The sequence below is a fragment of the Asparagus officinalis genome, unplaced genomic scaffold (genome assembly GCF_001876935.1).
Source record: "Asparagus officinalis unplaced genomic scaffold, Aspof.V1 AsparagusV1_Un803, whole genome shotgun sequence".
NCBI lineage: Eukaryota > Viridiplantae > Streptophyta > Magnoliopsida > Asparagales > Asparagaceae > Asparagus > Asparagus officinalis.
The window spans coordinates 40373-54337 of NW_017973062.1; the positions used below are offsets into that span (position 1 = coordinate 40373).

General features: G+C 38.3%; 1 protein-coding gene across 2 annotated transcripts; it reads left to right on the forward strand.

Moving 5' to 3' along the window:
* Window positions 1-210: 210 nt before the first annotated feature.
* On the forward strand, window positions 211-7908 carry LOC109828181 (protein TPX2-like). 2 transcript variants are annotated; one of them, XM_020395211.1, is made up of 9 exons: window positions 211-1074; window positions 1167-1218; window positions 1334-1411; window positions 4413-4532; window positions 6806-6904; window positions 7003-7062; window positions 7154-7248; window positions 7374-7439; window positions 7538-7908. In XM_020395211.1, exons 1-9 carry the CDS (start codon window positions 353-355, stop codon window positions 7557-7559), a joined length of 1314 nt encoding a protein of 437 aa, XP_020250800.1. In that variant the 5' UTR covers window positions 211-352; the 3' UTR covers window positions 7560-7908. The 2 variants fall into 2 exon arrangements, with proteins under 2 accessions (XP_020250800.1, XP_020250799.1); XM_020395210.1 differs by having other exon boundaries at window positions 213-1074; window positions 1164-1218.
* Window positions 7909-13965: the final 6057 nt, after the last annotated feature.

Here is a 13965-nt window from a genome sequence, read left to right on the forward strand (position 1 = left end):
ATATTTAAAAAGAGCATAATTTTTTTTTAAACTTACAAAAAGCACCATCAACAATTCAAAATTTGAAAAAAGAAAAATCACTAAAATTTATTAAGAAAACAATTGTCTGCCCTACCAACAAAAAACACTAAAAATTTAAAAAGAAAAATCCCCACCCGGGCCCACAGCAAAAACTAGCCGTTACGGGTTACGACCCATCCTCTCAACGTCCATTTTCGTTCCTCCCCTCGCTCTGCTCTCTTCTCTTCCAGATCGCTCCTCAAGAACACCGCCCACAAAAAGAATAAAAGCCCTAATCGTGATCAAATTAGAAGCAGCAAGATCCCTCCTTTCCTCTCCCATAACCATCGCCATGGCAACATCAGCAAACCCATCAAAAACACCAATCAAAACCCTGTCCTATTGCGAGAACGCCGATCCCAATCTCCCAATCCCTAGAACTCCTTCTCAAAAGCCCACAAGGACTCCATTGATGAAATCCTCATCAAAGCCCAAGAAACCCATTTCAACTCCCGCCCGAATCCAGTCACCACCTCCTCCTCCTCCTCAACAACAACATCAACAGCAGAGGAAGTTCATTGTCGCCAAGAAGAAGAAGAACCCAAGAAATACTAGTGAAAAAATCAATGATTTTGATCCCCAGAAAGCCGCTTACGAGGCCCTCAGAGCATCACAAGACAACTTCTTTAAGAAAGATTGTGGCGAATCAAAGGATGAAACTGAGAAGATTGAGGGGAAGGGAGAGAAATCTGAGACTCGAGATGTTGAGAGGATGAAGAGTTTAGTGATGGAGGAAGCTCTGAGAGATATACCGGAGCCCGGATCAGGAAGGGTGAAGCATTTGGTCAAGGCTTTTGAGAATCTGCTCTCAATTTCAGATGAGAATGAGGGGGAAAAGAGTGAGAGAAGAAGATTTAAGGAGATTGATTGGGCTTTGCCAGGATTGCGAGAACCATTGATGATGAAGAGGCTAGAGAGTGAAGATGGTGAAGGCGGTTCTTGTCGTGTTTGCTCTTCTTTGGAGTTTGTCAGAGATTCGAGGTTGTGTTCGTCGTTTGACAGTAATGGTGATAGGTTAGTCGTCATGGTATTTTCTGCAAAAATTTTGGTTTTTTTAAAAATAATTTTTTTGGGCTATGGTTTTGAGTGGCTGGTTCATTCAGTAGGCTTAGCTTTGGGAGTAGGACATCGAATGGCAGCAGGAGGAGCAGACGCAATGTAAGATCTGAATCATCTGATCACATCTTTCGTTCCTTACTCTTCCGGTATATTGTCAATTTCATTTAGGAATTTTCTGAAAGTTGATTGTCTGGATTGGATATTTTTGGCTCAGAGTTTGGATTCATCAAGAAGGAGTTGGAATAAGAAGCTGAAGGTGACAAGTCAACAGCCGTTCAAACTGAGGACTGAGGTATTCTGGTCCTTAAAATTAATACTTTATTTTCTTTTATGCGGATATGAATAATCTGTCATCTTAAGCTTTAGCATAGTTTCCTTATGAAATAGGCCACTGCAGTTTAGTAACTTTTGATGTTCCATGTAAATTTTTCTAGTACATAATGAGAAATCCATAATTTGAAATCCATATAGAAATGAATCATGCCAAATACCAAAATCCACTAGAACTGTGTTCGACAGGGTGCCCAAAGTTTGACCTTAGTTTGATAATTATAAGATTTTGAAGGATATTCAATTGGTCAAATTAGTAGTTTTGGATTCCATATCTAGTCTCATCACCCAGAAACTATCTTTAGTTGCGCTAGTTTTAAGCTATGTTACCGGGGGTACTTCTATCATGTTCAATAGGGTGCCCAAAGTTTGACCTTAGTTTGAAAATTATTAGATGACGAAAGAATATCCAATTGGTCAATTTGGTAGTTTTGATTCCATATCTACTCTCATCACCAAAAAACTATCTTTAGGTGTGCTAGTTTTAAGCTATGTTACCCGGGTACTTCTATCATGAAGCGGTACCCGTACCTGATACATACACGACACTTATTTGTACCCAAATTTCATGGACACTCCTTGGATATATGCCTACATTTATTCAAACGTGTGCTCAATTATATGATGTATTTCTTAATTTAAAATACTTGTCAAACACTTCTTAGACGTACATCTCACACTTCCTAATGCTCACATCCATTTCTTGAAACTCGTTAGACATAGGTCGGGTTTGTTCTAGACCATACCAAGTTCAAAACTATGATTGTAAAAGGTCGTTTGGATGTCTAGTTCAAATATGAGTAGTTTTCAATTTATAATAATCAACATAATAAAAGAAACATTAAAACATGATAGGAATTTTAATTCTAGTAACATGTGTATTGAAAAATAATAATGATCTCATGCAAATTATCAATCTCAATGTATATATGTAGCCGTGTATCCGTACCCTACATTTACAATTTTGGCATGTCTCATACCCGTACCCGTACCCGCACATGTACCAGTACCGGTATCCGTTTTCATGCAACTTAGGTTTTAAGTGTGCTCTGATGTTTGTTGCAAATTTGGTGGCTTATGAAGTTGGCTCCTGTAAAGTCTATAATGCATTTGGTAGGTCAATATATGAATATCCTGTTTAGCCAAGAAAATTTGAGATTTTGCCTCTAGTCGCCTTCTGCTTTTGAATATCTCATCAAGTTTAGCGGAAACTAATCCAGCCGCATAAACTTGTATTAAATGCGAGAATACACTGTCGAGACTAATATTTCAATGTATGAGTTGGAGAAATGCTTTGATCTCAAAAGTTGGTGTCAAACTATAGTGTCTAGCTCACTATGGGAGATAGTTTGTTATACACATTTGTGGATATCTAAATCAATGTTTGAAAAAGCTTTTCTGAAACTCGCTTCAAAACTCGCCTCAAACTTATTGAAGGGTAAACGCTTCAAAACTCAAAAGTAAAGTTATTTATCCCTTGAAACTTATGCCTCATCGCTTAAAGCATAATTGAAGTGTGTGTTTTGGCCTAATAAAGCGCTTTTTATTTTGAAACACACACTTAATACTAGATAGTAGGACATAAAAGGATATTTGACTAACATTATAAAATGCCCCTGTATATTTTCAATATGACTATGTGAGTATAAATAAAATATATATGTTATGCATGTAGCTTAGTTTATTATGATTTATTTCTATACTTTACATGTTTAATTCTTATTTACTAATCAGAACATGAATGTATATATTTGTAATTGTTACGCCACTATATATTATATGTTCATAATTGTTATAAATTTAAAATTAAAATATTTAAACTCATGAAGGTTATCACACTTTTAAGCTTACGCCTTGCTTTATCAAAGGATCTAGCATTCGCCTTGCGCTTCCGCTTTTTTAAACATTGATAAATTAAGGTGAATCCAGTATATTCCTTATCATGTTAGTAATTTCATTATACATGATATATGAGGATGACCAACATGTCACTTTGGGTGATATTTTGACTTACCTCAACAATGTCCAAGTAACAAATTCCTTAGTTGAATATAAAATTACATTGAAAGTCCAAACTGAAGTAAACAAATGTGCCTTTTATAGAACAGTTTCAGATATTCAAATGATCATCAAGTTTGAGATCTGTTTAATCTAGTTAGCTTATTTGACTTGAATTGTTACCAAATAGACTCATTAGAATAGTAGTCGATATTGAAATGATGATTTTAGTAGGAACATAAAGTGCAGTTTTGTTTGGTTGATTTCACAAAGTAGTGTAAAACTTCACCTAAAACACAAACTAATGCACGTGATAAGGGTCACAACTGTTACATAACCAAGTTTCCCTAAAAGCCACAAACAAAACCCTACAAGGAGAAGTTGTTGTTTAGGTCAAACTCAAAACCTCTCGAAATCTGGTGTTCTATGCCATATTATATAACACTCAAATATTAAAGAAAGTGCTATGTAGTTCACCAGGAATGTATCCAAGACAAATTTTAATTAAAATTAACAACATGAAATGAAAACTTCTAAGCATATTTTTGTTTGTCAGTGTTATTTTGTGTTGCAATATGGACAACAGGCTAAAGAGATACCAAACATGAAGTTTATTTATCAAAGAAACTGCCATTTCCTTGCTACATCTGGAAAAGTTTTTTAGCATCCTTGTTCTTCCATGCTACATGCTGATGAGTCATATTAATTGTACTGTGACTCAAATAAGCTAATAGGAAATTGTAAAATACTAATCCTTCAAAATCAAGCCTTGCTTTCTTGTAGATGTTATTAAATCTTAGGATACATCAACATTTTGCACTTCTTATTATAGTAGTGATAATGCAATCAATCGACCAACCACATTACTTTAGAACCTATATTCTGAATAATTTATGAGAAATCAATATATCAAATGGTATTAAATATATGAGATTTAGTAACTCAGTTTTGTTTCTCAATTACAGCAAAGAGGGAGGGTTAAAGAAGAAAATTTTATCATGAAAGTTAAGGAGATGCTTACAGTGGAAGAGAAGAAACGTATACCAATTGCTCAAGGCCTTCCATGGACTACAGATGAACCAGAGGTGAACTCAGTTTCCTTTCTCTTAATTTGCTTGGAAGTATTTTTCGTTATTAAGTTGTTTGCTGAACCTACATATTCATAATGAATTGTACATGAGAAGAATCAATTTGCATAAAAATTAAATTATATAATGTGGCTGTACAATCAGACATGTCTTAAGATTGACTGTTAATTAATTGAAAATGAACATATTTGAGAAAGAGGTTATCTGAAATGAAAAAATTTTGGAATTGATGATCGGAAGTTGCTTCAGGTTAGGTAAGAAGTGAGTCTTTGTATGTAATTGGGTGTGAATTTAATTGATTATCAGACAAAGAAGCATTGCTCAAAATGGAGGAAATATATTAACATAAGTGGTAGGATTCTGAAGGGGGTGCCCAGTTTGGACTAGGAGTAGACCAAAGAAAACATGGATCAAGGTAATGAAAAAGGTAGGTGATTCTTAAACTAACAAATTACTTAGCTCTTAACATAGCAAAATAGAGAGAAAGCAGTTCAAGTAGCTGTCTCAAAAATGATTTGGCTCCTAACCTAGCAGAGTGGAGAAAAAGGAATTAAGTAACTGTCTGGAGGTAAGTAAAATAGTTTTTCCTCTCTGTCAATTTGCTTTAGATAAAAATCTGCCTTCTTAGAGGGCCATATATTAATTGGTTTTAAACCAAATATTAAAAGCCGTGAATGCAATTGAAGCGTAAAATTATTGCGTTTAATGAAATGCTCATGCATAGTCGATTGTTAGGATTGTTGACATAAGTTTGAGATTGGGAACACTGTTTTGGCAGTACATGCCTCACTGTTCACCTTCTGAATGCTCTATGCTTTTCCATGATCTTGAGCAACATAATATGCTCTCATTTTTTTGTTTAGGGAGGCGCAGGCTGTCGGAAACTGTAGTATTGCTAGAATCTTTTCTTTTTTTAGTATCTTTTTTATCTGTGGATAGGATGGGTAATTTTGAGACCAATTTAGATGTCCCTTTCCAGTACTTTAGATGGCTTGAAAGCTTTCGCTCAGAGATTTTCCTTTTGATGCAGTCAAAATAAACGGTTGGGTTGCTTGTAAGTAGTAAGGCAGAGGCAAAGAAGCCTCAGAAATGGACAGTAAGTTTTTACTAACAGCTATCTAAAGGTGGAGGTAGATGAGGATATCAATCTGAAAGTTCATAATACTTTTAAGAGAGCGTCTACTTGTTACACATGCATCAAAAAGAGAACACGAATGTGACGCACTCTTCAGTAGTTATGCAGTCCTGCCTTTGCAAACATATTTGGAATTGTCTAATTGCTGTAAGATCCATGCATAACACATTATCTTAAACATATTTACACTCTACTAAAAATTCCAATATGATTTTGGTTTGGAATAATTGAATAGACCTCACGTTTGCTGTGAAACTTGCCACTGCCAGACATGAAACAATTTGTTCATTTATTAATAATTGCCTGCACAGCTACTCTCTACAGAGTCTCTACAGCAATGGCTTGAGGTATTTTGTTCCTTACACATTCTCCTTACAAAATGTACTGTGATTTTGTGCTACTGCAGCCTTTTCTTTCACTTGCTAATGTAATGTGGAAGATCAAAATAGTTGATGGAACTCTATGATGACTGTTGATTTCTCTCCTCTCACCAAGTAATGTGGAATGATTGTGCTGAGCGGAAATATTAGCCTTCATCACATATGGCCCTTCAGTTTTAAATTCCTTTCTTTTTTTTTTTTTTTTTTTAAATAGTCCTTAATTTTAAAGTTTAAGAGACAGATTCGTTTGAATTTTATTCACTCTTAAAAGTTATTCAAAAACTGCTAGTGGTCATATGAATTTTATTCACTACCAAATTCGATTCAAAAATTACTAGTGTTCCTTTTTAATTCTGCACGTAAATTATGTGATTCTTCCAAGTCTTCATTAAGTTTTCCTGGATGATCAAAATAGTTGATTGAACTCAATGATGACTGTTGATTTCTCTCCTCTCACTAAGTAATATGGAATGGTTGTGCTGAGTGGAAAATTTTAGCCTTCATCACATATGGCTCTTCAGTTTTAATGTTTTTTCCCTTTTGTGCGGATAGTTCTTAACTTTAAAGTTTAAGAGACAGGTTCATTTGAATTTTATTCACTCATGGAAGTTAATTCAATATTGCTAGTGATCATTTGAATTTTATTCACTCCTGAGTTCGATTCAGAAGTTGCTAGCGTTCCATTTTAATTCTGCAAGTAAATTATGTGATTTTGCCAAATCTTCATTTAGTTTTCCTCGATGAAATTCTTGCAGTGCTTGGTGAAACCTCCCGTGAAAGAAAGGACGGAGCCAATTGATCTGGTTCTCCACAGTGATGTACGTGCAGTGGAGAGATCAGAATTCGATCAATACGTAAGTAATTCCATAGAACTACCACTTCAGATCTAACATTAAACATTTTTCCTAGCGTTCCAAAGTTGAAAAAGTTGTTACTCATCTGTTTTCTTCAGGTTGCTGAGAGATTGAATTTCATTGAGCAACTAAAACTGGAAAGAGAGAGACAGCAGCAGGTCAGCCAGCAAGTGTAGAATACTTGGTTTAATTTTAATCTACCTACTTTTCTGTTTAGCTTGTAGAATTATATGTTCTATTATTATACAGCTAGAAGAAGAAGAGGAGATAAAGAGGCTCAGAAGGGAGCTGGTGCCAAAAGCGCAGCCAATGCCTTATTTTGATCGTCCCTTTGTACCAAAAAAGTAAGAAGTCTTAATATTCCCTAATCTCCATCAAAAGTCTTTCGCTATGCAAATCGATAATCTTTATCAAAAAGTCTTTCGCTACTGCAAAAACTGTAACTCTATCATCTGAATGGCGATAATAGGTCTACGAGGCCTCGTACTGTCCCAAAGGAGCCTAGATTTCATGCTCGTCCAATGAAGTCATCATGGTACGTTGAAAATTCTTTGACTACATGTCTCCATATTATGATGATACTTGTACCAGAGATGTTAGATGGATACTAATTGTTCAATGTTGCCAATGTAGTGTATCGCTGTTTGGAAGATGATGAAGGGTGTTGTTAATCTCGAGGAACATCTGAAATCTTTGTTAGAATTCTTTTTTATTGAAGATGAGGCATTGAAAGGATTATGTGCATATGCAATTTGAATTTGGAATTTTCAAACATTGAATTTTTCTGACATGGTTTCCCAAAGCGGTGGTGGTTTTTATGAGTGGGAAACCATTCTGGAGTGAAGTCAGTTTTGCAGTTTCATGTATCATTTGATGAGCTGTAACCTTATGTATCAATTTGATGGTTTTCATGAGTGAAAACGCTGTTGAAAATGAAAACTCTTGAATAAACTTCAATGTACGATGATGAGCAGAGAATAACATGCTTTTAAATGATTAGAATATATGGGAAACACCATCTCTTTCGTGTACCTCTTAGTGAGCTGTATTCTTTGTTGTGCGCAGCGGAAATTTCGGCAGAGTTTTTGGTGCACAATAAGAGAGAAAGATCGATAAGAATTCTTGTTTCTCAAAGGGAACAAGAATCTGAAAGCCTAATATCCCATCAAAGTGGGATATTTGCTCTTCCTCTCGTCAGCTCTAGGACTGCGCATCGAGGGATCCTAAAAACTATTACAATGGCCACAAACTCAAACAATCAATTTTACGTGGTTCGGCAAACTGCCTACGTTCACGGGGCAAGGAGGGGGGAGATCTACTATTAAAGAGAAAAAGAATACAATGGGTTTACAACTCTCACAATCTAAACCCTCAAATAGGCTCCTTACAAGAAAAGGTCAGCCTCCAAATATTTTCTCTCTCTTCACAAAACCCTTTTTCTTTGCTGTGTTTTCTCCAAGAAACAAAGCCGCCGAAATAAGGAATCCGCCTTGTTGCCCCCTCACTTCGCTCTTTTTCCTCTGCCCAGGTCCGTAGCCGCCCTTGATTGCACCCCCTACCTTGCTACAAACCCTAGGCTAACAAATCAATTTGTTATTTATAGTCAAGAGGGAAAATCGGGTGGGCCTTTGAGATTCCCTAATCTCTTCACGCGCACGAAGCCGCAATCCGCAATTTGATTCGTGGTGGCCCCCACGAGTTGAAGACAAACGCGTCCACAATTCTCCACCTCGGTGAAGTTTTCCCAAAACTGAGCCGACACCAACCAAACCAAATGTCTCACTTGTTGTGTCCAGTACACCGTGAAACAATTCACGACAACAGACTCAATCCATAACAAGTCGAGAACCCAAATGAGAATGCAAACACTCTCCAAATGTCAGTATCAACTCACCAAATCGATCTCACCCCCATCAAAATCCAACCCGGCTGCATCATAAAGACTGCCTACGTATCCTCTTGCCCAAGGAATCAAGCCGAACGTAGTTCACCCAAATGGCCGCGAACGACCTCAATTCACTAGAAGAGTTCGCAACCCTTCTCCAACATCAACTCTGCGGCTGATAGCACCTCCAATGGCCTCAAACACCTCCACCTGAGGTGAACCAATGGCCATATCAAAACTATGTCTGCCAGCTGCACGTGATTCAAAACCCAACTCATCATCTGCATCCAAAACCAAATGATCTCCAAGCCGTGTCACCTCAGCTGGAATCCCAAATAATGCAGTATGATCTGGAGTAATCTTTACCCAATGTGGAGTAGCATCACTCTCCACCCGCTGCGATACCTCTAAGGTCTGTCCAAAACTCTCCACCTGCTGAAAGTCAATTGGCTTCCTCATCGAAGCCTCAACCAAAGTGACACTACCAAACCTATCTTCCAATGGAGTTTTACCTCCAATCGCAACAGTTGACAACTCTTTAATAGGATGACCCAAATATGTCGAAGCCTCTGTCCAGAAACTCTTCTGCAAACCATTGCTTGACAACAAACACCGATCCTCCTCCAGCAAGGCACGATCTTCCAAATTTGTCACCTTATCTAGTTGCCCCAAGATTTCCTTTCCAACGAAGTGTCTCGAAATGCCGTGAGCTCGGCTCCAATACAGAAACAGGTCCATCTTGTACCTCCCACCAGAATGGAGTACCTTCACCTTTCTGTCTATCACACACTTCTTCAAACTGTTAGAGACTACTAGGACTTTCTCCAAAGGGGATTTGGTTGCAACCCAAACACGCCTAGAACAGCCACCAACAAAGAAAACCAAACGCCTATTACCTCCCAATGATGCCCCCTTGGAAGACCCCCAAACATCCACGTGAACTCCTCCAGAACGACCCTTAGCACGGTGAATAGAGGTGTCACACTTCACCTCGGTCTTCTTGCTCACATCAACATGTTCACTGGACTTCAAACTGCATGTCTTCGCACCCTCTTTCAGTTTATGCGAGGAATCAATACTGGAATGGCCAAGCCCCAAATGTCGTAGTCTAGTCAAATCAACAGAAGTCGTCAGCTCTCCACCTGCCACTATACCTCCAGTCAAGTAATACAGGTTATTTCTCCTGACGCCCTTCATCAAAATACGAGAGTCTCTCACAATATCGAGAACCATGTCCTAAACACGAACCTTCAGACCCTCTCCAACCAAAGCTCCAATCGAGATCAAGTTCTTCCTCAAAGAAGGAACATATCTCACATCGTTTAACTCTCTAACAGTCCCGTCAAACATCTTTATGCGAATTCTTCCTATCCCAAGGATCTGGCATGCACGGTTATCAGCCATGTACACCACACCACTATCCACCAGCTTCTCAAAACTGGAGAACCATTCCCTTCTAGGGCACACATGATAGGTCGCACCACTATCCAACATCCATTCAGATTCCTCCGAATAGCTATCTGTAGGACTGATAGAAAGCGAATAAATAGAAGAGTCAGAATTATTACCATCCGATACGATGTTTGCTTCTGATGATGGTTGCTTCCCTTTTCCCTTCTGCTTATTCTTCATCCATTCGTCGAGCTTTGGGCAGTCTTTCTTCCAATGACCAGTCTCCTTGCACCAAGCACACTGATCTTTTCCTACTCTAGACTGTGACTTCCAATTCTTCCGGTTTGGACCCTTCCCTCTTGCGACCAACGCCTCTGCTACCGGCTCAACTGAAGCCTCCTTATCCTTCTTTTGAAGCTGATAATTCACAAGTGCAGTAGTGACATCACTATACGAAAGGGATGCCTTTCCATTAATAAGAGTAAGGACGAAGGTCTCATATTCCTCGTTGGGCAAGGAACTCAACAACATCAACACCTTGTCCTCATCTTCAATCTTGACATTCACATTCGCCAAATCCGCAAGAAGCTTTGTGTAATGGTTCATGTGATCTCTAATGGAGGTTCCCTTCTTTAACTGGAAACGATAAAGTCTCCTCTTCAAATGCAAGCGATTTTCCACACTCTTGGTCAAATACTTGCTTTCGAGAATCTCCCAAATCTTCTTCGCAGAAGTCTCATTCATCACATCATATTTTAGATCTTGAATCAAACAAGATCTAATCACACCACACGCCGTTCGATTCATCTTTTTCCAAACCTTCTCTTCAATCTCATCTGGCTTGCCATCTAACTCCAATGTATCCTCCAAATTCTGCGCGTTCAGCGCATCCAAAACCTCGCATCTCCATAATCCAAAGTTGTTTGTGCCATTAAATTTCTCCACATCTATCTTCATAGAGTGGATATTCAAACTCTGAATGGTCTTCGCGCCAGAAGCACCACCCTCGACACCCGAAGCACCTTCTTTCCCCGACATCTTACGCACCAACGAACAAAGAATAGATCCAAAACTGAAAGATAGAGTCTTTACCAAAAGATCCCACCTTTATCACCAACGAAGTCCTAAACGGGCCTCCAAATTGATCTACTCCTCCAACCAAACCCTAGATCTGGAATCTGGGCTCTGATACCACTTGTTGTGCGCAGCGGAAATTTCGGCAGAGTTTCTGGTGCACAATAAGAGAGAAAGATCGATAAGAATTCTTGTTTCTCAAAGGGAACAAGAATCTGAAAGCCTAATATCCCATCAAAGTGGGATATTTGCTCTTCCTCTCGTCAGCTCTAGGACTGCGCGTCGAGGGATCCTAAAAACTATTACAATGGCCACAAACTCAAACAACCAATTTTACGTGGTTCGGCAAACTGCCTACGTCCACGGGGCAAGGAGGAGGATCTACTATTAGAGAGAAAATACAATAGGTTTACAATCTCACAAAATAAACCCTCAAACTAACTCTCTAATCTCTCACAAAAGAAATCGGGTAGGCCTTTGAGATTCCCTAATCTCTTCACGCGCACGAAGCCGCAAGCCGCAATTTGATTCGTGGTGGCCCCCACGAGTTGAAGACAAACGCGTCCACATTCTTAGTATCTTTTGACGCTACATTAGAACACTAACCAGAGACCTTTCGAGGACAAATTTTCAAAACCAACCCTTTTGGTTTTTTATTTGTAAAAAACGACCTATTTCAGTTTTATTTGCAAAAACCGACCTGGTTTCAGCCTCAGCGCTAAAACCAAGTCGGTTTTTGAAAAAAAGTTTCCGAAACTTCACGGGAGTTGAACTCCCGTGAAGTTTAGCAGCTTTTAACTGTGAAACTTCACGGGAGTTGAACTCCCGTGAAGTTTAGCAGCTTAATTAAAAGCTGCTAAACTTCACCCGTGAAGTTTCGGAAACTTTTTTTCAAAAACCGACCTGGTTTCAGCCTCAGGGCTGAAACCAGGTCGGTTTTTACAAATATTTTGAAAATGGGTCGTTTTTTACAAATAAAAAATCAAAAAGGTTGGTTTTGAAAATTTGTCCGACCTTTCGACGCTTTTATGTACTACTCAGTTATATGCAATTGTAGTATCATTTGATAGTTTTAATGATAGAGAAGTTATTGAATAATGTTGTGTCGTTTGTTGAATTAACAGACTTTTATATTGGTAGAGGTGAGGTTTGGGATGATTACTTGCCACATTACAGTAGAAGCAATTTAATACAAGTAAATTGATCATCAGCAACATCCTTTGGGCCAGTAACAGTAGGCATAAATTGGGGTGGCAAACGCGTCGGGTCGGGTCATAGTTAGACCCGACCCGTATAAGTGTGATCCGACCCGACCAGCTTAATAAATGAGTCAATGCGATCCGACCCGTTTATTAAACGGGTTATCCGACCCAACCCATATAACCCGAATGACTCATTTATCAAAGCTCACTTCAATGGTATTTTGTGATAATAATTTGATTATAGTTACTTAAACACCCTAAAAAAACAAGTGTCTGACACTAAGTTCGATTAAGAAGACATGTCATGTGCCTAGCACATGTATTTTAATGATATTTTGGGAATTTAGAAAAAAATTTGTCACAAAAATTGGTCAAGGTAGTTGATTGCAATCAGAATCCCAGTTAAAGGTGGTTTCCGTATAAGTTGAACTTTAAAGGTGGTTTTCATGTAGCACCATATTTTTCGGGCGGTTTAGAGGGAAAAAAATCCTATAAATATTTGTGGATATCATTTTCCCTAAACTTTTTGAAGAAGAAAGTAGTGTATTAATAACATATGCTTGTAGGACACACCAAACAGCTATACAATTTCTCTAATAAGATCATGGAATTTCCATAATCTTCAACTCCAGTCCTCATTGATTATAACCTAAGTAATCAATATGGACAACTCATATTATTTCTAAAAAAACAAAATACAAATTAGAAACGAGAAATAAGCAATATATAATTAATGTTAGGCAATCAAGATTGCCAAGGCCCAGCACATTGTCTGGCCCAGCAGTGGTAGCACGTTCGGCAGGTCTCTACATGACTATATTGGACTTCAAATTAAACAGTAAAAGTTAAAAGGCTTGCTGCAAATTTTCCTTCAAATCCCCAAATTTGGCTATAGGCGACCAATAAAGTAAGGCGATAGCGAGCGAAGAGCGAGCAAAAGCATCAACGATGAAGTTTGTGATGGAGTTCGTAGAGAACTTGGTCCTCTGGCTAATGGAGGATCCAAAGTAGAGATTCTGATTGCAATCAACTCCCGGACGCTCGTCACCTCTCTCCAATCGCCGCCACTCGCCGCTTGAGCTTCGTGATGGGAAATCTAGGGCTTCTCTTCTTTCTTTCTTTTTTCTCTCTACAATGTGTTTATGGGAAAGCTAGAGCTTCTCTTTTTTTTTCTCTTACATCAGGTCGGTGTTAGTGTTATGCGGTTTAGTCGGGTTAATCTGAATTGACCTATTTAATAAATGAGTAAATTTAGGTTGACCCGTTTATGACCCGACCCATATAATTCAAGTCATACCCATTATAAACGGATCAGATTGACTCGGGTCATAAATTGCCACCCCTAGGCATAATGAAACTGCCATAATTTATTTCAAACAATTCGTTGAAACATTTTCGCATACCAAACAGACTGGCGACAGCAAGTCTCTTCAACATTACGAAAAATATATTTGATCACAAAGCATAATCATTATTTGGCAGAAAATAAGTACCACTCACAACTGAGA